Raw genomic sequence first — 27,594 nt, forward strand, 5'->3', positions numbered from 1 at the left:
AATTTGAAGTGGGTTAGTTAAATCCCAGTCAATCCCTGTGTGGATGCTGTTAATCAGAATTAAAGTGGCCTTAATTCAGTTTAGTTTAATTCACAAGTGCTGACAGGTTTAAAATGTTAGAAAGCCAAGCAATTGTCTATAGTGCCGAAATGGGGTTACATGCCATGTGATTTTAAAACAGTATTTTTATGTAAGAAAAATGACATTTACATGTCTCTTGGGCAGCTCTAGTTTTTCTTATAGGCTTCCCAGCTTGCTTGCCAAAGGCTTTCAACTGTGTCAAAACCGGAGAGGGGCTGAGATCTGAGACTCAAAGTTCTCTTTGCTCCAAGCAGAATTGCTTTTTTCACATCATTCCATTTAGACTGGCATTGGCTTTTTAGTTTCATGTTTTTAACAAGGTTTCAAATATCCACTTGCAGATGGCGCTGGATCAAGAAACTTAAATGCTTAGCTGCCTCGGGAAAATTGTTGCTAAAGGAAAGTGCCCTAGAAAGTTGTGAATAAGGGCCTGTCTGCATTAAGGAAATGTCCACTGTAGCTACATTTGTGTTGTGTAAGCCCTGTGCATAAGCATGCCGCACAGGCGTAAAGTGGGGCTTGGACCTCTATGACTTACCCTTAAATATTACCCTCAATTTACTGGGGTATGTGTGCTGTTGTGAATATCCTGCTTTGGTTTTGAACTTAGCAGTGTGTGAAACCTTCAGCAGAACATGCATGTGAAAAGCATTTGCGTATCGTGGCTTTTTGGCCAAGTTAAGGTCCCATTTTTAGAAGCTAGTTTGGTGTTACTAAACAGTATTTCTCATTAACTTAAACTGAGTGACAGCCTTAAGTGAACAGAACAGCATAAGGTGTGTACAATATGTACACCATTTGTAAGGCTAAATAAGAAATTCCAGTTGGCACTCTGTGTACTGTATTATTTAACAAATAGTTATGGACACTCAGCAGTGGCAACACCATAGTTAAGGTTGCAAGAAAGTGTCCATTCTAATCCTGAATGTGTAAATTCAGGGTTAACTGGACAAAAGGTTTTAGAGATGTTATTTTGAAAAAAATTAGGATTTTACTTTTTCAGAAGGTCTAATTTTCTTTTGGGGTGGCATCTTCTAAAGCCAGCTGGGTCTCAAAACTTGACAGCCATCTTATCTGCTAGTCCTGGACCAGTTGACTCTTTTTACCAAGGTGGGATTCTAAATTTCTGGTTATTAGAGGCTGCCTTTGAGCCACAGTCTGTAATTTCCATGAGAAATCTGAAGATTGTTGCAGGCTCCCCTCCACCTAATCTAAGTTTTCTTTTCAAATAAGTGTTCTAGCCCTTTGTTCGCCTTCAGAATTGGAACCCATCTCTAGGTTTGTTGTGTTGTTATGGTGAAATTTAACAATCACAGATTATTTCAATTAGTTTTTAGAGGGAGAAAAATACACATTCCCCACCACCAACCCCAGCTGCACTCGCCTTTCTCCCCTCATTCGAGATCCTACCATAAATTTTGCTCCCTACAGCTGGTATTCCTAACCCCAACACAGAGAGCACAGGTAGAGACAGAACCTTCACTCTTTCCCCTCAGGTGTCTCGTGAGTGCTGGGGAGAAGGCAGGGCCAAGAAGAAGTGCCACTGAAGTGAGGGTGTTGCGAATAAGTCCTCCTCCACACCTCTAGGTCTGAAACACCAAGCATGCTCCTAACAACTACCTTGTCAAAACAAAGTCCTCCCAGAGGCAGCTCTCTAGGCTCCACAGTTCAGCTCCAGCAAGATGTCCATGCAGTGTCTAAGCACCTTAAAACAGAGCTCTTTCCTATTCCCATGCCTGGGCTGCTGGGAAACTGCTCTGCAGGTCCCAGTAGCCCTTCCTTGCTTGCTATACAGCCACAGTCCAGCACATGTGTCATTTGGGCAGCAGGAGCCCACCAGACAGATTCTGGATACAGATTTATGCACCGCGTTCCCACAGAAGCAACTTCCTGTGGTCCCAGCAACGGGGGCCTCCTCCTCACACACTGACCTGGAATTAACATGCAAGTGGTTGCAGGGCAGCAGGCCATTCCTGGGGGAGGGGCAGGGGTCATATTCCCTGCAGCTTCTCTTATCCAAAGAATTACTGTTTGTTTACTTCAAAAGTAGAAAAACTGAACTGTTTCCATTTAGTTTGCCTTCTGAGCCAAGGTGCAGCTCCGCCTGCCCGGCGGACTGTCAGGACCTCCCTTCTCTCTGGGCAGGGATTCAGGCTAGTGTGGCGCCAACAGAGGATCTGTGACTAGGCCAGGCCAGAAGGGCAATGCTTCCCAGTCACTGACAAGCCCAGAATACTCCTCTCTAGCACTCAACATGTCAAAGGGTGCCACTCCCATGCCTCCCAGCTCTCACACTGTACAGGACGAGCTCCCTGTGGCTGCCTCCAGCCCACTACCAGCTTTGAACCTCTGCCAAACATGGCGTGTAATAAAGGGGCATGGAAAGCGCCAACTCTTTCCCAGTCTGATGAATTTTGGTAACGGGGGCTCTGGTCCCACCAATCCTGAAAACAGCACAGGAATTCAAAACCCACCTCCTTCTCCCAGAAGCATGTGTCTTCAAGTATGGGAACACCAGACATGCAGAAACATGGACTCTCCCCTAGCCTCCAGGGGAAGGGAGTACAGTAATAAGCAGTGTGGGGAAGCCAAGTATTCAGTGAAAGCCGTGGAAGATTGTCCTGACAGGGCAGGGATGGGTTCCATTAGGGAATAGTGGAGGACACTCAAGGTTGAGGCCAATATGCAACTTCCCCTCTGCAGCAGATGTGGGTAAATGTGATTACCCCTGATGTGGACAGAATTTTCTCCCAGGTATGGGAATTAGGAGATGATTTTACAATTTAACTCCAAACATACTTGATGCCAGTGAGTGTGAAGAGGGGAAAGGCCTTTATCCTAGAGAACATTGCTGTCTCCAGTTCACAACAGGGGGCTTTTGGGAACAAGGGCTCAGCCTTCAAGACATCATCTGAGCCTTTGCCTAGCTCATGTCAGCTTTACCTCATTGATCAGACTCCAATCAAGGATGCAGATGGCTATCACCGGGAGTCACTCCTTGGATTACCCATTGATGTACCACTGCCCTCAATCACTGGGACCCCAATCTCCCTGGGACCCTTACCTCACTCAAAGAAGTACCAAGGATTGCCATACTAGGCCAACCCATTGGTCCATCTAGTCCAGCACCCTGTTTCCAACAGTTGCCAGTCGCAGATGGAAACCCTACCCCAGAACTCACCTGATCTACCAAACCTTTTGTCTGTCTGTCAAAGGGTTTCTAATCCCCTCAGTTCAGGACAGTTACCTCTTACTGAGGCTGGGGGTATAACTGCGATAGTACACAGCCTCTCAAGCTGACCAACAGGGTCTCGTGTCTTTGTTCTACCTCCTCAGTCTGTATCCATTTCTCATCTTATATTTAGCTTGTGAGCTCTCTGGGGCAGGCTGTCTTTTTGTGCTATGTTTGTACAGGGTCAAGGACAGCGGGGTCCTGGTCCACGACTAGCGCACCTAGGGTCTATGGTAATACACATAAATAATATATTCTCAGAAGTGTTGGGGTCACAATTTCCAGACTCTCTCAGGGAGCACTCAATAGGGACGCATGCTAAGGCCTGGTCCCCAGAAATCACTGCACCTGTTTCCCATGCTATGACCTTGAGGTGTGAGGTGACCAGCAGTCTGGGCACGTTCACTAGGAGCTTGTCCATAAGAACAGGCAGCTGAAGGGCAGGTTTCCATCCCAAAAAACAGTGTTTCCACAACTCCATCCTTGCTCTTTGCCAGGACAGCTGTTGGCATCAGCCACTGCAGTCAACCACAAAAACAGGAGCCCACAAAAACTGGGGGTCAGGACTGCGGTTACGTGGGCTCCTCCAACAACTTCCCAAGGCTCATTAACCGGAGACCAAATGTGCAAGTGAGGCTAATCCCCGTAGTTAGATCGCAGTCAGCATCATTCATCTCAGACAGGCCTATAACCACCCTTGGGGGCAACTGGGCTCTAACTTTCGCTAAAGGGCCTGATGAAAAGGAATTTGCCATCTCTCCTTATCAAGCTCTGTACCTGTTTGGGGCATGTCCTGAAGGGAACCCCGACGGAGCCGTCACCATGGTAGAGTAGCCGAGGCCAGGACACCAGTACAGAGCAGACAATTCCAGCACATCCAAGGTCAAACTGAAGTAACCAGCAAAGGAAATGGGCAGCACCAGCACTGACACTGCGAAAAGCTGCAAGAGCCAGCTCCATGGGCTCGGTGGTGAGTGAGGTTTCTCTCCTCATTTCAACACCAGCCAGTTGTTTTAGGATGACAGCTAGAATCCCCCCCCACCCCCCCAGTACAGCCCAGAGACATAACTGGGCACTCGCTATTCAACTCTGCAACACAGCCAGTCAGAATTTATAATCACCACCTGGGGCCTGTGAGGGAATCTGCCCTGTAAGCAGAGACCTCTCCTTGGGGTACCTCACAAAGCCCTTCCTGTATGCCACAGCAGTGGGGCAGGATTCACCACACAGAAGGAAAAGACAACACTGAACACCATGGACACTGCTAACAAGGCAGCACCAGATTGAAACTGAAAACTCTTTCCTTACAGACCTACATTGACAGCCAGCATGTTAGTGCGGCAGCAACCCAGCCAGCTAGTGACAGGAGAGGTCAGAAAATGGTCTAAAACCAGTCCATCCTCCTGTGAGAATGGACATATTTGGTGCAGATAGTTTTTGAACAACATGAGAAGAGGCTCACTGCCTATGTGTCAAGAACTACTTCAAAAACCCTTGCACCCAAAGATTGCCGCATCCCTATTTAGATGGCAAGCTCTTTGGTGAAGGGATCAGCTTTCTGTTCTGTGTTTGTAGAGCACCTAACACTCCGGGGTCCTGGTCCATGACTGGGGTTCCAAGGCACTACGGTAATACAACTACTAGATACAAATAATACACCTTAGAGTAGTGGAAACCCTGCAGTGAGAATCGGTCTGAAGATTGGTTTCGTGTCCTGGCATTTCCTGTAGTGAGGATTGGACTTCAAAGTTTACAAACCCCTGCTCTTGCTTGAGCTCCCCTCATTACCAATAACCTTGTGCTGGAACTTTTGGGGCTGACACTGTGTTTTGAATCTCAGAGCTGCCTCACAATATCTATGACATGGAACCAGCAGTGGCCCCTCACTCCTGACCCTCCTAAGATGTTTTCCATATCTTCTCTCTGAACCAAGGGTGCTGGCAAGCCAGTTGTTGAGGGATATGGCTCGACTCACTGGACATGAGCAACACCCCACAAGCAGAACTTGGCTTTGCTAAACAAACAACGGTTGATTTATTTGCTTCAGCTTCTCTGGGGTTACAGGCCCAGCCTGGGAAGCTCCGGACAGTATTAGAGTCAGTTTTACAGCCTTGGGAAGCTGCATCACCATAACAAGCTTTGCAGTCACCTGCAATCAGTCATTTACTAGATTTCTGTGAAAGACCCCAGGTTGAAGGACTGAACATCAGTACAGACCATGGCACATGCAAGGACCACTTCATATTGCCTAACAAGGAGATGCATTAGGTGGTGGAATAATCTCCCAGGGAAATGGTGGGCGCCTCACCCTGGAGGAAGAGCCAGCTGCAGGTAGCAGTCAGCATTGGCCATAGGGAATCTCCAGCTATTGCAATTGTATAAGATGCACGTATATGAAAGCGATAATAGTGACAAGAATGAAATGCTCTCCTCAAAGTGCTGGGGAAAGGGTCATCTTGCAGCCTCCACAGAAACAAACCCGCTGGAGAGGACACAGGTAGGATGCAGGCATGCTTTCTGGAGCTGGACACAAAGCCAAGCACTTTGCTCAGACATCCATAAACACTTACAGAAGAACACTGATATGGATCCTGCAAAACTCCCACCCATTACGTTACTCTAGGAGGTACCCCCACTCTGCAAATATACAAAACAACAAAGAGATACTTTTTTGGAATATTCCCAGAAGTAGCTGGGAAGTGTATGACCACCCTTTTTACAAGAGAAAAAGCCTACACTTACAGTGGGACTTACAAAATACGAGCAATGGGGTAGATTACAGCTTGGTTTAGAGGGAACTGGGCTGTAGCCAATGAGCTACTTTTAACACACAAGAAACAAAGAAACAACAACCACCTTGAGCCCTTACCACACAGTACTCAATCTAGAAGGGGGTTAGTCTCGCTTAGACACAGTATCAAATAAACAAAAGCTGCAGAGTTACCTAAGCATAATAATCCTGCACCAGATGCCCATGCACCTACTATATTACACTACGATATATAAGAACTGTATACAGTCGTGTAATTTAAGTGTGTAACAGTTACACCAACCCTTTGCTCCTAGGATCTATGATGATAGGCACCTTGGAAACGCCTGCGTACATTTGTATACTATCCCAAGTACCTGTGCTCTTCTCTGCATATAATAGCACAACTCTAACCAATATTCTTAGCTGGGGGTGTTGCTTGGACACACAAAAAGCCACCAGCCTGTCTTCCTGGCTGAGACCATTAAAGATGCTACTGAACTGGACAAAGGACGACACTATTAAACCTTGGGGAGGCTCTGTCCTGGGATACATTCACCATGAGAGCGCCTCCTCCTGGCTGCCCTGAAGATTAGTTCCTTCCAAGTCTGACGCTCCCTTCTGTTGCTCGCTCATACACCCTGCCACCTCTCTCTCTCTGACTCAGGTAGGGTGACCAGATGTCCCCATAAAATTGGGACTGTCCCGATTTTTAGGTCTTTGTCTCATGTCCTGACTGATGCACGGTTGGGACACCATTTGTCCTGATATTGCGGCTTTGGCCACTCCAGCGTGGTTTTTTGCTTTGGCAACTCCAGCCGCTTTTTTTTTTTGCTTCCCCCATGTGTCCCGATATTTTCTCCATTTCATCTGGTCACCCTAGACTCAGGATGCTCTCTCTTCATGGCTTGGCCGTCTGGCCAGGTCACTTTGTGCTTTCCCCTTATGGGGGTATCAAAGTCCCACAGGATGAACAGTCCCAGGCAGGCTGCAAATCCACTGCTCTGACTGTGCCACTTCCCCAGTGGCTGGTAGGGGAACCCGGGCCCAGCTTCCAGCTTAGGGACCCTCTAATCAGCAGCCAAGGTCTGCAATGTCCCACCTTGCTACCACTTCCCTGAGCCTTTTCCTACTCCACCTCTCTCAGGCTTTCACTCCACCACCCTTCTGGATAAATCCCTTCTTCAGGGCCTCAGTCTCCTGAGGTTTCTGCTCTCCCCCCTTGGCTTTCCTTCCTTCCTTCCCTCCCTCCCTCATTAACAACCAGAGTGGCTGGAGGCTCCCTCACTGCAGCCCTTTTTCTGCTGTCAATTTCCTGGCTTTACACTAGCCCCGCCTGTTCCTTCTCACTGGGCTCCTTCCTCAGTCTGTGGCTACTTAGGCCACCTAGTTCCTCTCAGGTGTGGCCTATGTGCTTATCTGGCTCCTTCTCAGTCTCATTAACCCTTCCTGGACCAGTGTGGGGTGAACACTCCACCACAGGCTCTTCCCCACAGTCGCACCTGTTCCCAGGAACCAGGAGACGGTGATGGAGACAAACCTAGTTCTGCTTTAGAGTGGATTCAGGGCAATCGCCCCTGCACCAGTACTCTGCAGCTCTAATCGCCCCAAGGAAGAGCCTGTGACTTGGAAAGGAAGCTAGATCTTCTGCATAGCAAAGCAGAGCACTGTTCCCTAGGGCACTGGCCGGGCCTCGGGAATGAGAGCTTGGGGCCTGGAATGGAAGCAGGGCCTGGCCCAGCACAGCACAAACCCTGGGGTTAATTTTCATTTGTCAAGGGAATCTGGTTCCTGTTGATAACTGGGGTGACTTACCCAGCTCGTGGTTGCTGCAGGATAGGTGTCTGGGCCCCTCTGGGTGAGCCTTCTCTCTCTGCACTGCCAGCCCTCTTCGGAAGGGAGCCTGCTGGGGGCTGGAGGGCTGCCACAGAGCCAGGAGGATGGTATGCTCGTTCTGGAACGATCTCTTCACATTGGGCACCCTGGAAACCTGAGCGGCAGATGCAGAGCTGGGGTCGGCTGCAGGATCCCTTGTTCTGGCATGGAGGGTCACAGACGGCTGGAGGGACATGGAAAGGAGTGAACAGAGATACATGCTCCCAGTGCAACAGGCCCATGTTGCCCTCTCCACACAGTTGCAGTTTAAGGAGTGGGATAACACAACTTGTCCCACCCCTGACACAGACAGTTAAAGGAGGCTTCCCTTCCCCACCAGCCCTTGGCTAAATCCCAGCTTCAGGAGAGACCCTTTCCTTCCCTCAGTCAACTCCTAAGGGCAGGTGAACTGCTAAGACTGGGGTGAAGAGGAAGGTCAGACTGACATTTCACACAGGTCACATCTTTTTGGGTTGCTACAGCTCTGGGCTAGACTGGAACCAGCACCCTGGAGGTGAAAGTCTCAGTACTGTGATTACCATGGATCACGAATATGATCTACAAGAGAGAGAGCTGAGAGCTGCTACTCATCCCTCCATTGAACACAAAGGGGCTACTCCTGAATTACTTTGGTACAAGTGAGAGCAGCAATGGGCTTAGAAAAGCTTACAATCCAGTGCCCTGATCCCCACAGAGAGCTCATTGCAAGAAGAAGGTCTCAATTAAGCTGAGAACAGGAGCTGCAATAGCACAGGGAGGAATTGGAGAAGGGAAGTGGGAGGCGGAGGACAATATGGCTCTGGGATCCCTTGGGAGTTGTTGTATTAGGTTTCATTTTATGATATTGCTTTATTATTCTATTTCATGGTTATATTTTATGGATCCCCTCCCCGATCCCTCTGAGCTCTCTTGTCCTCTCTGAAACATTCCTACCCTTCCCCTGCCAGCTAATTCTGAAGTCACCATGCCCAAATTCCTCAGCAGTTACAGGGACTTACAGTTCATTAACTTCATGCCCAAATCATTCTCACAGCCTGTGTGTGTTCCTAATTACAGCACATCAGCTTCAGCTCTGACTCTGAGAGGAAAGTGTCATTAATTACATGCTGGAGGCCCTAATGCTTCCCAAGTTAAGAGGAGCCAAATTGGGTTTATAATCCAGTCAGTAATAGTCAGGAAATCACAGTTCACTTCAGTGGGACCAAGTTAGTCATTCTCCACTGGACAACAGCTACATGGCTCGTGGCTAAAGAAGACCAAATGGAAGCATCTCCCTTAACGGAAAGGAAGCCCCAACCAACAGAAGCCCCACCGGAGGGTTCGGATTTTAGGTCTAGGGGAACCTGTTTGGATAATGCAAGAACAATTCAACTTTCACCTGCGGCTCAACCTGAGCTGAAATGGACCCTTTCTGTGGGGGCTGAAATGTGCAGTGAACATTTCTATCACGGTTATTTTAGATTGTGTAGTTCCTCCATGAGCCAAGCAGAAGGGACGGGTGTCTAAGGCATTCTGACATACCAGCCATGTTCTCAAATAGCTACGTAGACTTTTAATACACCTCCCTTCTGTTCGGGTTCCCATACAACACTCATCACTGGTATGCAAGCGCCAGTTCATCACTAAAGGCACATGGACAAAGAAAATGTTTACAAACCTGACCACACATGCCATCTCCTCACCCAGCTTGACTCACTCCCAAATACCTCCTCCCCCAGAATTCAGAACAGAAAGGCCCTACAGCCCTATCAGAGCAGTGGGGATGGGTCCTGTCTGAAAATGACCTGCCACCAGCCCCTTCCCAGGGAGATCACGGGCATGTTGGCATGGTTACTTAAGTTGACCTTGACCGCTGTGTTACTGTACTGGGAGAGAGGCAGGTCTCAGGGATGGGCAGAACACAAACCACTTAGGGTTGTATAGGCTAAAGCCAACAACTGGAATTACACCCCCTCTGTGAAGTGAATTGGCCATCAGTGCAGATCCCAGAGCACAACCAGGGTCCCAGTTAGGCAAGAATTCCGCTGTGCCTTGGGGTAGGAGCCAGAGGGGGGATATGCCACTGTTCCTGGGAGCTGCTTGAGGTAAGTGCCACCCGGAGCCTGCCCCCCGGCCCTCTCCTGCACCCCAACCTCCTGCCCCAGCCCTGATCCCCCCCTCCTGCCCTCCAAACCCCTCGGTCCCAGCCCAGAGCACCCTCCTGCACCCCCAACCCCTCATCCCCAGTCCTACCTCAGCCTGCACCCCTAGCTGGAGCCCTCCTGCACTCCAACCCCCAATTTCATGAGCATTCATGACCCGCCATACAATTTCCATACCCAGATGTGGCCCTCGGGCCAAAAAGTTTGCCCACCCCATTCTAGCACCTACAGGTTCCCAATTGAGATCAGGGCCCCACTGTGCCAGAAGCTGTACAAAACACATATGATAACTCTTCATTGCAGAGGTAACTTGCCCAGGCTAAATCTGCAGTGAAGAAATACCCCTAGTGAGAGAGAGTCCCTGCCCCAAAGAGCACACAGTCTGAATAGCCAAGAGTACTTTCTCCCCCTGCCCCTTGCATGTCTCCATTTTACAAAGGGAAAACTGAGGCACACGGAGATTAAATCACTTGCCCCAGTTCACACAGGGAGTCTGTGGAAGAACCAGAACCAATCCCAGATCCTCTGAGACTCAGCCCAAGTGCCTCAACCCTAAGCCCAGCCTCACAACATTGCAACCTATAGTTGTTTATTAAGCCCCGGAGGCCCAAATTAAAAGTGTGTTTTAGAAATGTAAAAGGCTAAGTTCAGAAGGGAGTCCCCGTCACCCACCCTGTACCTGACCAGCTAGTGCTGTCATCCCATGGAACGGCAGGGACTTGTTCCTTAAGGTGGAGACAAGGCAGACAATCCCACTTTTTTTCTGTCCTCCTATCAAACTGCCTCCCTCACTTCCACATCTACATTTGCTGAACACCCTCTCCCCTACTTTGGGCAAGTAGCCCAATTCCCAAAGCGGTTCTGGGGGTTGGTGGTGGGGCAGAGGGCAATTCTTGGGAGAGTTCCACAGCTACACTATGGAGAGGCTGTGACGAGGTGGTTGTGGGACAGCGTAACAATTGTGGTTGGGTAAAGGTGCCCGTCGGGGATGGCAAAAGGATTGCTCAGCTAGGAATGAGTGGAGAGGAGTGGGGCCATGAGGATTTAGGACAAGGAAGAAGGAGTCAGAGTGGGTGCTGGGATTGAGCATTGTACAAAGAACTATCCTCATCTTCATTCCCTTGCTGCACTTCACTGAGGACAAAGCCCTTAAGAGTCCCGTAGCTTAGGATGCTCTGCATATAGCTTGGTTTGCTGATCTGTCTGGGTAGGAACTAAGGAACATTCCAAGTGGTTGCAAACTTCGTCCCATAACTTAAAACTTGCTCACCCCCATCCCCAATTCTCAGTTTATCAGGAAGTGTCCAGGTGTCCCAGAATTAGATACTTGCATGTTTCTGCATCTTCCCAGCCTTTGAGTCTCAGGAAATTTCATTTTTTCCCCATTGTATTTCAACCCCCAAGACTGGAAAAAGTCACATGGCCAGAGAATTTTGTCCAAGATCTGGATTCAGTCATATACACAGATAATGAAGAACAAAAATCCCTGGAAAACTGTGAGCTGGAGAAGGGAGAAAATCACTGTGCTTGGTATAAAGAAAAGGAACCTTGCAACAAAGCCCGTTGCCAACTGTGTCCACATATCTATTCAGGGGACACCATCATAGGGCCTAATCACATCAGCCACACTATCAGAGGCTCTTTCACCTGCACGTCTACCAATGTGATATATGCCGTCATGTGCCAGCAATGCCCCTCTGCCATGTACATTGGTCAAACTGGACAGTCTCTAAATAAAAGAATAAATGGACACAAATCAGACGTCAAGAATGATAACATTCAAAAACCAGTCGGAGAACACTTCAATCTCTCCGGTCACTCGATTACAGACCTAAAAGCGGCAATTCTTCAACAAAAAAACTTCAAAAACAGACTCCAAGGAGAGACTGCTGAATTGGCATTAATTTGCAAACTGGATACAATTAATTTAGGCTTGAATAAAGACTGGAAGTGGATGGGTCATTACACAAAGTAAAACTATTTCCCCATGCTTATTCCCCCTCTCCCCCCACCCACCGTTCCTCAGACGTTCTTGTCAACTGCTGGAAATTGCCCACCTTGATTATCACTACAAAAGGTTCCTCCCCTCCCCCGCTCTCCTGCTGGTAATAGCTCACCTTACCTGATCACTCTCGTTACAGTGTCTATGGTAACAGCCATTGTTTCATGTTCTCTGTGTATATAAAATCTCCCCACTGTATTTTCCACTGAATGCATCCGATGAAGTGAGCTGTAGCTCACAAAAGCTTATGCTCAAATAAATGGGTTAGTCGCTAAGGTGCCACAAGTACTCCTTTTCTTTTTGCGGATCCAGACTAACACGGCTGCTACTCTGACACCTGTGCTTGGTATGTTACAGGCATTAGATCCTCAAAGAACAGGGGCAACATTCTGGCCATACCCTCTCTCCTGTCCCAATGCTGAGACCCAACCTATGGCTTTTAGACATAAACAGAAGCTCCTCCCCCCTCCTTTCTCACAGACACATTGTCTCTGGTTGCATTTCCATCTGGATAGAGCCCCCAATTTGCTCCATGTACAAGATCAGGAGATCAAAAATTAAACAAAAACACATTATGGCTGGGAAATGAATGGGAACAGGATGCCAGGGTCCCCTAGGCAGCTTTAAAAATATCAGCCTGAGTGTCCCCAGCAACCCAAACTCCAGCAGAACAGCATTGGGGAGGGAGGTTGCTGGGGACCAAGCAATGTTTACACAGCAGAACCATTAGTTTAGCTTCAAGGAGAGAAAGGTTTTGCTCTAAGGCCTGCCTGAGATTTACCATCCCCTGTCAGGCCTCCCCATGTTAACAGTGTCCTTATAAAGAAAAGGAGTACTTGTGGCACCTTAGAGACTAACCAATTTATTTGAGCATAAGCTTTCGTGAGCTACAGCTCACTTCATCGGATGCATACTGTGGAAAGTGTAGAAGATCTTTCTATACACACAAAGCATGAAAAAATACCTCCCCCACCCCACTCTCCTGCTGGTAATAGCTTATCTAAAGTGATCACTCTCCTTACAATGTGTATGATAATCAAGTTGGGCTATTTCCAGCACAAATCCAGGTTTTCTCACCCCCCCACCCCCCCAAACCTTCCTGGACACTACAGTGCTAATAAACGATGGTCATATAAACACCACCCTATACCGGAAACCTACTGACCGCTATTCCTACCTACATGCCTCCAGCTTTCACCCTGACCACACCACACGATCCATCGTCTACAGCCAAGCTCCGCGATACAACCGCATTTGCTCCAACCCCTCAGACAGAGACAAACACCTACAAGATCTCTATCAAGCATTCTTACAACTACAATACCCACCTGCGGAAGTGAAGAAACAGATTGATAGAGCCAGAAGAGTTCCCAGAAGTCACCTACTACAGGACAGGCCTAACAAAGAAAATAACAGAACGCCACTAGCTGTCACCTTCAGCCCCCAACTAAAACCCCTCCAACGCATTATTAAGGATCTACAACCTATCCTGAAGGATGACCCAACACTCTCACAAATCTTGGGAGACAGGCCAGTCCTTGCCTACAGACAGCCCCCCAACCTGAAGCAAATACTCACCAGCAACCACATACCACACAACAGAACCACTAACCCAGGAACCTACCCTTGCAACAAAGCCCGTTGCCACCTGTGCCCACATATCTATTCAGGGGACACCATCACAAGGCCTAATAACATCAGCCACACTATCAGAGGCTCGTTCACCTGCACATCCACCAATGTGATATATGCCATCATGTGCCAGCAATGCCCCTCTGCCATGTACATTGATCAAACTGGACAGTCTCTATGTAAAAGAATAAATGGACACAAATCAGATGTCAAGAGTTATAACATTCATAAACCAGTCGGAGAACACTTCAATCTCTCTGGTCACGCGATTACAGACATGAAAGTTGCGATATTACAACAAAAAAACTTCAAATCCAGACTCCAGCGAGAAACTGTTGAATTGGAATTCATTTGCAAATTGGATACAATTAACTTAGGCTTGAATAGAGACTGGGAGTGGCTAAGTCATTATGCAAGGTAACCTATTTCCCCTTGTTTTTTCCTAACCCCCCCTCACCCAGACGTTCTTGTTAAACCCTGGATTTGTGCTGGAAATGGCCCACCTTGATTATCATACACATTGTAAGTAGAGTGGTCACTTTAGATAAGCTATTACCAGCAGGAGAGTGGGTTTGTTGGGGGGGGGTGAAAAAACCTGGATTTGTGCTGGAAATAGCCCAACTTGATTATCATACACATTGTAAGGAGAGTGATCACTTTAGATAAGCTATTAGCAGCAGGAGAGTGGGGTCGGGGGAGGTATTTTTTCATGCTTTGTGTGTATAAAAAGATCTTCTACACTTTCCACAGTATGCATCCGATGAAGTGAGCTGTAGCTCACGAAAGCTTATGCTCAAATCAATTGGTCAGTCTCTAAGGTGCCACAAGTACTCCTTTTCTTTTTGCAAATACAGACTAACACAGCTGTTACTCTGAAAAGTGTCCTTATAATTAATCTTTGCCGACAATGGCCGGGCACTTGAGCAGTCACAGGCAGCCCACATGGGCAGGAGCCCAGCTCCCAGATAGCATTTGTGCTGCTCACAGAAAAGTCCCTAATGAGAGAAAGATGCTGGCCCCGCACTTTGTTTACAGACACCGTCTGGCAGCCCAACATGCTCTCCACTGTTTGGCTGCTGGTGGGGTGGGGAAGGGAGGTGAGTCAGCCTTTGGCCCCTTGTTCCAGAACAGAAATTATTTGGCTTCTCTGGAATAACTACATTAACAATCACAAGATCCTGCAGTGAACAAAGTGGGGCCTCATTCTCTCACTGTCGACCTGGGCAGGTCCTGTTACCTAGGTGAAGTCGATGGGGCTCTGGGATACTTTGGGCAGATTTCATAGGCTGAACTTTTATTCACAAAGGTTTCCCCTGATGCCCGAGTTTGTTCTAACCGCCTCTGGACCCTGACCTGCAGTGGAGCGGACCCCACTTGAGACCAGGATAAAAACATTGGGGCAGGTGCACTGAGACGCACTCTTACAGCCAGATGGACAGAACAGGTGGAGAGGGGGTGCCTGGGATGGAAGGGGAAAGCCCCACAGGCAGCACTTAATGGGGGTTACTGGGCTGTCTTGTCTGAAACCTCTTGGGGCCAGCGATGATGTTTAAGCTCCTCTGGTCTGTTTGCTGCTGGCACATTCATGAATTCTAACTGCTACTCAAATGCTTCTGGGAGCCTGAAATGTTCTAAAATAGATACATTAACCTGCTCATCCATAAATCTAAACAGCTACACAAACATGCCAAGCAGCACAGATTCCTTCCCAGTTCCCCCCGCATGCCCCAGAGCTGCCTAGTACAGCCCCCATCTCCAGTTCCTTCCAATCAGGAAGATTCAGGCACAGCTGTGGCACCTACTCTCCCAGGCCCTTGCTCTGACTCCTGCAAATGGCTTTTGCAGAGCAGACGCAGTCTCCGTCTCCATCACAAGTCCTGGCACATTCGGCGCAACAGCAGGAACCCTTCACTAGCGGAAGGCTTTAATCAGCCAGCACGATGGGAACTCCGAGCTGGGAAGTGACAGCACAGCAAGAGGGCTATAAAAAGACGAGGAGAGGAAGAATCGCACTTCACCAGGAGAGGAAGGAGGAGAGATTTCAGAGGCCAGGAGCACCGCTGACCCAGGGAAACTCAACCCCGAACAGGAAAGAGCTCAAGAGTCCTGCATTTTTATGCTAAAGAAAGGAACGTACATGTGTTTACAATGGAAAGAGAACTCCGCTTAGCTGGAGGTGGCTTTGGAACGTGGAGTCAGACGGTGCCAACCCAGAGGGGAGGTTTTCTGGGAACTCTGGTGCACACTGGCTTCAGACCCACCTACTACAACAGCCTCATGCAGCAAGGGCACAGACAGCTCCTGGACTCAGGCTCCATTGCAACCCACACATCATTTTGTGCCCTGCACACCGCGCTCGGGCAGCAGCGGATACTTTCACTCTGAACTATGTGGAGGGGGTCACTAGAACTGGAGCCAGGCAGGAACAAAGGAGCTGGAAACAGGGGGCCTGGATATTCAGGGATGGGCATGTTAGTAATACCGTTGGCTGTGCTGAGGAGTTCCTGATCTCCTCCACCTCACCTCCCACCTGCACGTTCCACAGGCCTCAAACTAGCTCCCACCTCTGCCCAATCCCCACTTTGTTACAGCTCCTACCACTGCCCACACAGCACCCTGCCCTTCCCCCCAGGCTCTGCGGCACTAGCGGGGAGCCCACCCAGAGTAAGACAAAATCAAACCCTATTCCTTTCCAGGACCCCATTCTCGCAGTGGGGACTAGTGTCCAGCAGCAGAACAAGAATGTTTCTTGAAGCCCTTGACAAGTGGCTCCCATGTGCATGGCAAGCACCAGATCCCCTCCAGCATCACCACCCAGGGCCCAAGAATGTATTTTGCCATGGAAACAGCTCAGGTCCAGTCCAGCAAGAGATTGAAAGAGGGGGAGCACTTGATACATCAATGTTCAGAGGGCAAATGTCCCTTGGGAAGAGATCCCAGGGGCAGCTCACTCAAGAGCAGAGCTTGTGGAAGGCTGGGTCCGTCTCCTCTCTTCACTTCCGCCAGGCCCAAGATTCACTCTCACCGAAAGGGAGTTGTCACCTGAGCGGGATGCTGGGCCCCAGCGTGGATGGAGGAACCATCTCACTGCACATTTAAGCAAGTTCCCTTTGCCCCTATTGAAAATGTCTCTAGTGAGGAGGCTCCCGCCACCCCCACCTTTTGCATCCCCCATCAGAAATGGTTGCCCAGGGTGTGGCTGTGATGTCCCCGTATGGACATGTGTCTTCCTGTCAGGCTCATCTAAAAGGAGATGCAGGAGGGGATCAGGTCCAGATTTGGCACAAACAGTTTTTCCAAGCAGTGACTTCAGCAGGAACAGGTGGGAAAATTAATGGCAGTTACCCACAGTTCTAACCAGTCTCCCAGCCACAGTGCGCCAATCCCTCACCCCCTTCGCCTGCTGGGCAAGAGCAGGGGAGATTCTCAGCCAGGAATCAAGGACATCAGAGGGTGCTGAGGACATGGGAGGCACAGTGTGGCAGTGAGAATAACAGAGGGCATGGTACTGCGGTACCAGTAACTCCGCTTTCGACAGGCCTGATCTCAATTTTCTTTGATTTAAGGATCCGTCAGTTGCAGTTCAGAAAACTGTTTCCAATCTGCATGTTTCATTAGCAGCGAAACAGCAGCAAGATGATGCCAAGAGTTAAATTTAATTAGCACAGATCAACCTAACATGCAAATGAGCCAGAAGGGGGCAAGGCACTCACATGTGTGACACTCTGCAGGTGAGGAGCCCCAGAGGGACACTAGGGCTTGACCTCAGTGGTTTAGGGAGGAGAGGCACAGACAAACGGAAGAAAGAAACACAGGCAGAGAGAGAGAGCTAGAGATGGAGTGTGGGTAGGAGGAGGATTCTGGCCCATCCCTGACTGGCCCATCCCCCAAGGACAGGGCACTTATTCCATCTTTGAGCTGGGGAGAGGATCAGACCCTGAGTGGGCTGAAGGAAACACGCTAAATCCAAGTGGGTTTGCAAGATCCTGAAAGGGGTAAGGAGCCTGGAGCAACCCTATTTGGGGCTGTGTGTCCAGCCTCCTTTCAAGCAAAAATAAGGTTAAGCAAGAATTGCTGGGGCAGGAGATGGGAATAGAAAACTTGAGGCTCCTTATTGCAAAAGCCCCAGGGTTAGGACATAGCCGCCTGCAGACGTTAAAGAGGACAACCAAAGCAACAACCGAGGTCCTGGCTGAGCTCTCACCGGGTCAGAGGAAGCCTTGCTCTGAAAGGCTTGGGAAGAGTTGGCCTGTAGAGTGACTCAAGCCGTGGCATCCTCCTAGCCCAGCCAGAAACCAAAGGCCAGTCACCAGACCACTGCTGACAGTGGTTCCTTGTGGACAGAGCACTGGACTGGAACTCAGTTTCTATTCCCAGCTCAGGTCAGATATTGACCTCATTTGTAAAGCGTTTTGAGACCTATCGTAACGGCTAGGTACTCCCCCTTCCCTTCTGGGGGCAGTCATCAGCCTCCAGCCCAAGAGATGTGCACAATAGAGAGCTCTTCAAGGCAGGCCACATTTCTGGGTTTGGGACCTGCAGTCTCCATGGGTTGCCTCTCCATATTAAGTCACAGAATCCAGAGAAGGACAAGATCTAGGTTCTTCATCTAGCTGTCTTGTCCTCTCAGTCAGTCTACTGTTAAACAGGGCTCCCATCCCTTCCCTTGGGAGACGGTTCCTCAGCCTGACCTATTTCACCATCAGGCAGTATCTTCCGGATATTTTGCCTACGCTTCCTCAGTCCTTTGCCATTACCCCTCATGTCACTCCCATATAACACATTTCACTCATCTCTATCCCTACAGATCTTGGCCAGTGTGGGCCTACAGTGGTCACTCATGGCTTGTGTGCACCAGGCTGTCCTGTTGTGTTTAAACAGGGCTATGAGGAGACCAGACAAGTTTGCGGACACAATGCTGACCCTGAATGCCTGGGCAGGGGAGACAAGGACAACTAGCCACTCCTCCGCTTCCCTGTAATGCTGCTTATTGCTCAGGAGCCCAGTCTCCTCCAGACTTTCCTTCCTCTTACTATTGCTCTCCTTATTTGCTTGTGACAGAGGTTTGATTTACAGGGCTCACAAGAAGAGCAGCTGCAATCTACTCCACTTTATAAACCCCAGATGCAGACCCAGCTCCACTACAGCATCACAGACGGGTGAAGCAGAATTCCCAGGTGGCCAACTCCAGAAGTCAGGCCCACTGAAGACAGGCATGGAAAGGAGAGAGACTGCTGCTTGGATTTACAAATGTTCTCTGCACAGAGTCTCTCTGGGATTATTTGGGCAGCAGGTCAGAGGGGAACAGGCAGATTTCTGCGGGTGGTCCACGAAGCATGGCCGCAGCGAATGCTGGAGCTGAGGCCTTTGCAGGATAAACCCCGCTCTTCATTCATTCTGCGGTTTTAGAGGATTTATGTGTTTGGAAACTTGCAAGCCATGCTGGATCCACAGGTTAAGAAAACTCACCAGCAGCCAGTGAGCTGCCCTGATTTACAATGTAATTAATTGCATCACAGGGGTTCCAGCTCATGTGGTTAATGATGTCACCAGAGCCCCCTCCATGGGATTATTTCCCTGTAAATCACTGCACTCTGTTTTAGTCCTATGACTGTGTCGAGCAGAGCTGCCCTGCAGGAGGCCCCAGCCCAGAGGGCCCTGCATTTACAGGCAAGAGAGGAGTTCTGAAGTAACAGCCAGGGAGAGGAAGAGGGTTCCCCACACAGAGGGCCCCCTGGGTGCTGTATCAGAACTGAGGGATAGGGGTGAAGGTGTTTGTGCTCACACAGCTCCAGTAATTCCTACCTTGGGAAAGCATGAAGGGACACAGCCTCCTTGGGAGAGCAGCTCCCCAGTAACGAGCTGGTCAGGGATTGATTGAGCGTTCAAGCCATTTTCTGTTGTCTCCCTAGTGTGCACACCCCCTTAGAGCAGGCTTCCACACCCCAGCCCCTCCCAGGGCAGCCCCTTCGCCAACCTAGTTAGTTGCTTTTGTAAAAAAACGTTCAGATCATTTGGAACCATCAATCTGGGGGGCAGCAGCTGCTATGTGACCTTATCGCCACTACCCTCCCTCACCACTCTCCCTCCTGCAATTTATCACAATCACTTGGGTCTTGTTTCAAATTTATCAGCTCTTAGAAACGGACCCATGTCTCTGAATGTGTATGTGCAGTACCCAGCTTAGTGGGGCCCTCCCGATCCTGATTAATAACAAATTAACAAGGGTAAGGGGGCTGGTCTCTGACGCAGTCGATGTTAGCATGGACTACTGACCTGGCCAGAAGTGCTGCAGCACCAACAGGGGACATGCGGCCCAGCTCTGGGAACTATATATGTAACAGCACCCACAGGGGGCGCTCCATTCTCTCTGCCGTGGGAAGCACACCATGCCCATAACAGGGGGTGGGGTGAGTCAGGCAGAGAAGGGAATTCTCTCCTTGTTTATGTCTCAACCAAACAGTGGAGAAATTCAAAGACATCAGTGTAATGACTAAGGGGGCTTCAGGGCCAAAGGACTGGGAAAGGGCATCCTCTGGCCCTCCTGCCACACCCATCACTGGGACAGCTGAGTGCCTGCCAGCGATGCATTAAGTGCCATGACTGACATCTCTAATCGATTGTTCTTTCGTACTCACGTTTGATGCATCGGTTTGTGCCAGGAGCAGTTGTCCACCCTGAGCAGCACTGTCCCCCGCAGACGTTCGGCCTAAGCAGTCACAAACAGCGGGATTAGGAAAAGAGAGGCGGTGAGGTCTCCCCATAGCCAGCACCTCCGGAGACACCAACAGAACCACTTCCTACAACATCTGAGTTTTCCTTGCACCCAGACCACTGCAGCCTGAGCTCTCAAGCCAACCCAGGCTGGTCTTGTTAAATACTTGGAGGGGAAACCCCCTAGGAAGGAACATCCAGGTGCTACGGGGAGTGGTGAAGGTGACTCAGTAGGGGGTGCTCTCCCTCCTGAATCAGTACTAACCTCAATGCCCTAGCATGGTTGCTAGGGGGGCCTGTGCTGCCAGAGGTGCCATTTTGCTCATGAGTATGTTGGTAAATGCAAAGTAATGCACATTGGAAAACATAACCCCAGCCATACATGTAAAATGATGGGGTCTAAATTAGCTGTGACCACTCAAGAAAGAGATCTTGGAGTCATTGTGAATAGTTTTCTGAAAACATCCGCTCAATGTGCAGCAGCAGACAAAAAAGCGAACAGAATGGTGGGAATCATTAAGAAAGGGATAGAGAATAAGACAGAAAATATCATATTGCCTCTATATAAATCCATGGTACGCCCCCATCCTGAATACTGCCTGCAGATGTAGTCGCTCCATCTCAACAAAGACATATTGAACTTGGAAAAGGTTCAGAAAAGGGCAACAAACATGATTAGGCGTATGGAACGGCTGCCATATGAGGAGAGATTAATAAGACTGGGATTTTTCAGCTTGGAAAAGAGACAACTAAGGGGGGATATGACAGAGGTCTATAAAATCATGACTGGTGTGGACAAAGTAAATAAGGAAGTGTTATTTACTCCTTCTCATAACACACAAACTAGGGGTTTGTGAAATTAATAGGCAACAGGTTTAAAACAAACAAAAGGAAATATTTTTTCACACAATGCACAGTCAACCTGTGGAACTTCGTGCCAGAGGATGTTGTGAAGTCCAAAACTATAACAGGGTTCAAAAAAGAACTAGATAAATTCATGGAGGATAGGTCCATCAATGGCTATTAGCCAGGATGGGCAGGGATGGTGTCCCTAGCCTCTATTTGCCAGAAGCTGGGAATGGGCGACAGGGGATGGATCACTTGATGATTACCTGTTCTGTTCATTCCCTCTGGCACTGGCCACTGTTGGAAGACAGGATACTGGGTTACATGGACCTTTGGTCTGACCCAGTATGTCCGTTCTTATGAGTAACTTGAGGTCCCGACAATCAGGGGCCATTAAAGATCTCACAGCACGGTTTTCTAGGATTGGGTCTAATCCAGCATTGGTAATTATATTTTGCTCCCATAAATCTCCCATGCTGTTTCAAATGGATACAGTACTATTCTTCATTTCCTGCTTCAAACTGTTGTGGAGTGTTGTTTCTACATAGCTCACCACAGAACGGGCTGCATTTCACTGTGTGCGAGTAGAGGCAGAAAGCGTGATTTCTGTAGCTGAGTAACTTGTTGTAAAGCACTTACCGATCCTTCAGGATCAAGCTCTTATTAATATTCATAGATTTTAAGGCCAGCAAGATCGATTATGTCATCTTAGCTAACTTCCTGCATAACACAGGCCATAGAAGGAAATCCCGCATCAAGCCCATATCTAGTCTGCTTAGGCTTCACCTAGGGTTGCGAACTTTCTAACCGCACAAAACCAAATACCCTTGCCCCTTCTCCTCCTGAGCCCCACCCTTTCTCTGAGGCCCCACCCCCACTCACTCCATACCTCCTCCTTCTGTCGCTCGCTCTCCCTCACCCTCACTCACTTGCTCATTTTCACCGGGCTGGGGCAGGGAGTTAGGGTGCAGGAAGGGGTGAGGGCCCCGGCTTGAGGTGCAGGCTCTGGGGTGGGGCCAGAAATGAGGGGTTCAGGGTGCAGGAGTGGGCTCTGGGCTGGGGCAAGGGTGCAAGCTCTGGGGTGGGCCAGGGATGAGGGGTTTGGGATGCAGGAGGGGGCTCAGGAGGAGATGCAGGGTGCAGGCTCCAGGAAGGGAGTTTGGGTGTGGGAGGGGCCTCAGGACTGGAGCAGAGGGTTGGGGTATGGGAAGAGGTGACGGGTGCAAGCTCTGGACGGCACTTACCTCGGGGGGCTCCCCAGAAGCAGCGACATGTCCCTCAGCTCCTAGGTGGAGGCATGGCCCGGTGGCTCCGCGCTGCCTGCACCCGCAGGCGCCACCCCTGCAGCTCCCATTGGCCATGGTTCCCAGCCAATGGGAGCTGTGGAGCCAGCACTCAGGGCATGGGCAGCACACGGAGCACCCCTGGCCGCACCTCCACCTAGGAGCCGAGGGACATGTTGCCGCTTCCAGGGAACCATGCGGGGCCAGGCAGGGAGCCTGCCAGCCCTGCCAACCGCAGTTTTAACAGCTCAGTCAGCAGTGCTGACCGGAGCCGCCAGGGTCCCTTTTCGACTGGGCGTTCCAGTCGAAAACCGGACACCTGGCAACCCTAGCTGCACCCTATCTTTAGATGTCTAAAACCATCCAATCATTATATTGTTGCAGGCCTCCCATTCAATTATTGACCAGACCCAACCCCGCTCGCTTTATGAGGTGGGACATCACCACAGCTCCCCCCTCCTCCCTGAGGTGGCCTAGATGCACTTTGCAAATCACATTCAGCAGGTTTGTGAAGGAGCATAAACATTTCCTGTTCTTGCCTCAAATTACTGGCACAATCAGAAGGTGGTTTCTGCAGGCAGGAGCAGGCGCCGCCCTCAGAGAAGCTGCTTTGGCCTCAGATCAAGCCAACAATTCCTCATGGAATGAAGTCCGGAATCTTTGTCTAGATCTCGCTCGCTCGCTCACACACGCATGCACACGCAGAGAGAACGCCTCTCAGTGTCTGCTGGTGAGAGTAGATCTCTTCCCAGACCATAGGGTGGGCAACACGTTCTGGGGTGCAGAGTGCGAGACTGGAATAGAGCAGGTGGCCCAGTACCTAGCAGGCCCTCCCACTCTCTGAGGGCACCGCATCAACATGCCTGGTTCTTGTGAGCTATCGGGGGACAGCTGCACCCCAGCACCCTGGGGGCTGGTCTGACTCTCTGTTGGAAGGCTGCTGCTGCCAGGCCTGCAGGAGCAGCCAGAGGCTGTGGGGATGAAGCAGAAGCACAAAGAACAAGCACAGAAAGGAGTGAAAGGCCAGGGCTGACTCACTAGGAGTCATGGTTATCTTGGCAGCAGAATCACGTCTGAGGAGCACATGTGAAGCAGTGCATGCAAAAGGGTATGATCACTAGGTGCTTTGTGTCACTCCCCCGGCCCAGCTCCCTCTGGGCTCATCCTGTTGCTGCTGATCTTCTCAGTGCCTGCCCCAAGGCTCCTCTATACTGCACCTGGTGCTGTCTGTAGTGACAGACTCACTGTCACAGACTTGCTGTGTCCTCCAGGCTCATGGGCAATCCTAATCCTTAGCACTTTCTAGACACGATCTCATATCCTCTAAACCCCAAGAGGCAGGTCAGTATCATAAGCACTACATTGCATATGGGGAAACTGAGGCTGGGAAAGGGACTTGCCAAGATCACACAGTGAGTCAGTAACAGAGCTAGGAAAATCTCAACTCCCAAAATGGTGCCAATTTCGCCAGGCCCCAGTGCCACTCTAGAGTGGGGAGGGTTGATTAGCCAAATATTTGTGAAGCTCTTGGAAGCAGTAAAATGCTAGCGAGGTGCTAAGGGTTATTCTTATCCCAGATTTCAGAGTAACAGCCGTGTTAGTCTGTATTCGCAAAAAGAAAAGGAGTACTTGTGGCACCTTAGAGACTAACCAATTTATCTGAGCATAAGCTTTCGTGAGCTACAGCTCACTTCATCGGGCCGCACTGCTGGGGCCACGGGTGGGAAATGGAGCAAACTTTTCTCTCACCTCCTGATGAGATGGTGTTAATGGACAGCCAGGTGTGCTGGAGCCTTGGGAGACTGGGGGAGAGGATGGCTGGGGGGCTACGGAGCTGGGCAAAGTGGTCTTGGTTTTTCACTGAGCAGGAACCAGCCCTGGGAGCATCTGGTTACATTTAAAGCATTTACTTGACATTTTCATGGCTTGAACGCCATGTGGTTTTTGTTGTCTTATGAAGAATTCCAAATAAACCCCTGCAGGTTTAAGGAGCACGGCATGTTTACAGCTCAGAGGGATGGTGCTCCAGGGAGTGGCTGGCTTCCTGCAGCTTGGCAGAATAGCAGCCCCCAGGTGCGCGCAGCTTGCTGCGCGCCCATGGCCAATGCCTCCCAGCAACCACGCAACTCAGAGAGGAGCCCTCTGGTTGCTGCCTTCTCCTCTGGCATTCTCCAGCCAAGGGCATTCACATGGAGCAGGAGCTGGGGTTCCCTCACCCCCCGCATTGCAGCCCCGAGTTGGAAGCAACGCTCTAGGCTAGGTCGCTCTGGGGCTGCCCCACAACGAGGAGTTCTGTATGTGTGAAAAGTCAACCGCTACGCAGGTGATGGGGCCTCTGAACTGAGGCAAAGGCAGCAGGTCAGAAGTGGCTGCATGGCATGACATGGGTCCATGCTGGGATCTCTGCAGCACTGAGCCCCCAGTGCTCTGTGAATAACACCAGCCACAGCTAAACACACAGCCTGCATGACAGGCACCCACCCACCCTGCAATCTCAAATATGGTGTCCTGCCGGGGCTGCCCAGTGCTTCCCACCCAGAAACCTGAGAGCACAGACAAAAATGCCCAGCCATGGGGCCAGCCCAGGCCACCATGCATCGGCCAATCCTCAGAGCCTGGATGGGGACTAGCTCTGTGTCACTAGCCCTCTGAACCCTATAGCCTAGACACAGTGCCTTTCTGGGGGCTGCCCTGCGCCACCTACCTTTGAACCCACGAGCCCTGTTGGAAGACTGCCCCATGCCGCTGTCCCCTGTGCTGCCAGTCACCACGCATGTACGGCCCACTATGGCAGCATGGGCACAGTGGGTTGGCCACATGTAATCCATGCTCCCTGTGCCCTGCTGAAGGGAAGCAAACTAGAATGGCATTTCCAGCTGCATGCAGAATATTAAGCAGAGACCAGGAGTCCCACCCTCTGCACTAAGCAGCAGGGAGGGAATCAAGCCCTGGAGAAAGGCAGTGACTGTTCTCCCATTCTGTTGCATGCAGGTCTAGCGGGGGTGAGAGGCGCACGGATAATATAACTCAGACGGCAGGTACACAGCCTGGCCATTCTGTGGCAGGAATGCCCAGCAGTTCCCAGTATCACCACCAGGTGGTACCACGCTCAACACAACCCAAAAGGCCCAGAGTAAAAAAGACATTTCCACAAGCAGGTCTCCCTGCCCAAGCCCTATCAGGTCAGCCACAGCAGGTGCTTGTGTGAATGGCAGAAACGCGCATGGGGCTGGGCCTCAGGAGGGCCCACGCTCTAATCCTGGCTCTGCCACTGAGTGCCAAGGGGGTCTTTGCTAAGTCACCTCATTTCAGTCTCCATTTCCCCACCAGTAACACAGAGCTGCAATACTTATGTACCTGCAGGGCTGCGGGGAATGAGGATGAGTTTGTTAGGGTACAGCTCTCACCTGAGGTGCTAGATATGCTCTGTGATCTCCAAACACTGCTATCTCCAAACACAGTCTGGAGATAGCAGCCCCAAATTGCACTCAAACTGAGCACGAGAGAAGCTGCCCCTTCCTCACTCAGTAGGGTTTCCAGGTGCTCTAAGAAACAAGCATCATCTGGGGCAACAAGGGGGAAGAGGGTTCCCTTTTTTAACAGAGCCATTCCTGCCCTGATCTTGCCAAGAGATCTCTAGGGCTCTGCGCAGGGGCAGAGGTCCAGACATGTGGTTCTCTTTCCAGGCTCAGGGCCTTAGTAGTTGTCTTTCTTCCAGATGCCATTTCCCTGGTCCAAAAGTGCTGGGAGACAGAAAGACAGAAGCCTTGTCTTGTTTCTCTGGAGTTCCTGTCCCAGCCTCATCTCCAAAGTTAGCGGGTAACTTCCTACGTGTCCACAGTGAAAACAAATCTTCAAGAATGCACAGTCTGCATAGCAAAGCCCCCTCTGACCCCGACATCAGGAAATGCTACAGTCACGGCTGAATGTGCAACCTTAACTCTGCCCCCTTGGCTTATTACAATACAGCCCTCCTTATTAATTATTAGTACTGCAGGAGCACATAGCAGCCTCAGTCAGGATCAGGGCCCCACTGCACCGTGTGCTCCACACACACTTAAGACAACACAAGCCTTGAAGACTCTGTGGTCTTATTGGACACCAGATTCAAGCAAGTGTAACAAACACTAGGGGGAAGGAGGACAAGAGAAGCAGCAATAAGATCATGGAGTTGCACATGTTAATGGTGTGCATAGCTTCCCTATGTGATCACATGCTTTCCCAAATATTACAATAGTATACATTTTTTACAACCTTCTAGGCATCATCCTGTAGTACAGGGCACTGCGCAATGCATTTCTAATACACAGGCTCCATTAAAGTCATTCATAGATTTAAAGCCAGAAGGGACCATTAAATCATCAGGGTCTGACCTCCTCTATGGCACAGGCCAGAGAATTTCATCCAACTTTATATGAGAAGTTCACCGTAAACCCTTCTTACACAACACAGAGTGAGAGTGAAAAGCTGCTGGCATAGACAAGCCTCTGAAAATATGCATCTGAGTTAGCATCATTAACTGCCTCAGCTCCTGAGCAGCCTTCAGACTACATTATTAAGGAACACATGCTGGAGAGAGAACACACCATATACGCTGTCTGAATAAACAGATTCTGTAGACTAAAGAACAAAGACATCAGTGTGAACAAAAAAGATTAAGCAGCAGTTTCTTGTATATTGAAAGTGCCCTAAGATTGTAGGGGCACTGTATGACGTGGTATTGTATTATTCCGAAAAAGGCACATGACTATGTGACTGAAGATCGTATTGGAATGAGGCAGCCATGTTAGGGGCAGAGTTAAGGCTGCCCGTGTAAGCCTAATTGGGGTGTTTCCCAACTTCTGAAAGCTTTGCCCTGCAAACCTTCATGTCTCTGTTCCTATCTTTTCTATGTCACGTTTGCTAGAGGAGGAGGGAGCCATGGTGGGGGTGACAGGGGAGAGATGGGCATAAACTGCATCAACCAAAGCATGGTACAGGGCGAGTCCTATGGTGTTGATAGGGGAGGCAGGAGCAACATGTGTCAGGGCAGGAGTATC

General features: G+C 49.9%; 1 protein-coding gene across 2 annotated transcripts in view; it reads right to left on the reverse strand.

Moving 5' to 3' along the window:
* The window catches only part of LTBP2 (latent transforming growth factor beta binding protein 2), a 126,206-nt gene that overhangs the window by 93,340 nt on the left and 5,272 nt on the right, over positions 1-27,594 (reverse strand). For both annotated transcript variants that reach the window (XM_073349171.2, XM_073349170.2), the window contains exons 2-3: positions 20,351-20,421; positions 7,878-8,121 (exon numbers count right to left, since the gene is read on the reverse strand). In XM_073349171.2, the coding sequence (XP_073205272.1) occupies positions 7,878-8,121; positions 20,351-20,421 (315 nt within the window). The remainder of the gene's footprint in view (positions 1-7,877; positions 8,122-20,350; positions 20,422-27,594) is intronic.

Source organism: Lepidochelys kempii, chromosome 6, assembly GCF_965140285.1.
Source record: "Lepidochelys kempii isolate rLepKem1 chromosome 6, rLepKem1.hap1, whole genome shotgun sequence".
Classification (NCBI taxonomy): domain Eukaryota; kingdom Metazoa; phylum Chordata; order Testudines; family Cheloniidae; genus Lepidochelys; species Lepidochelys kempii.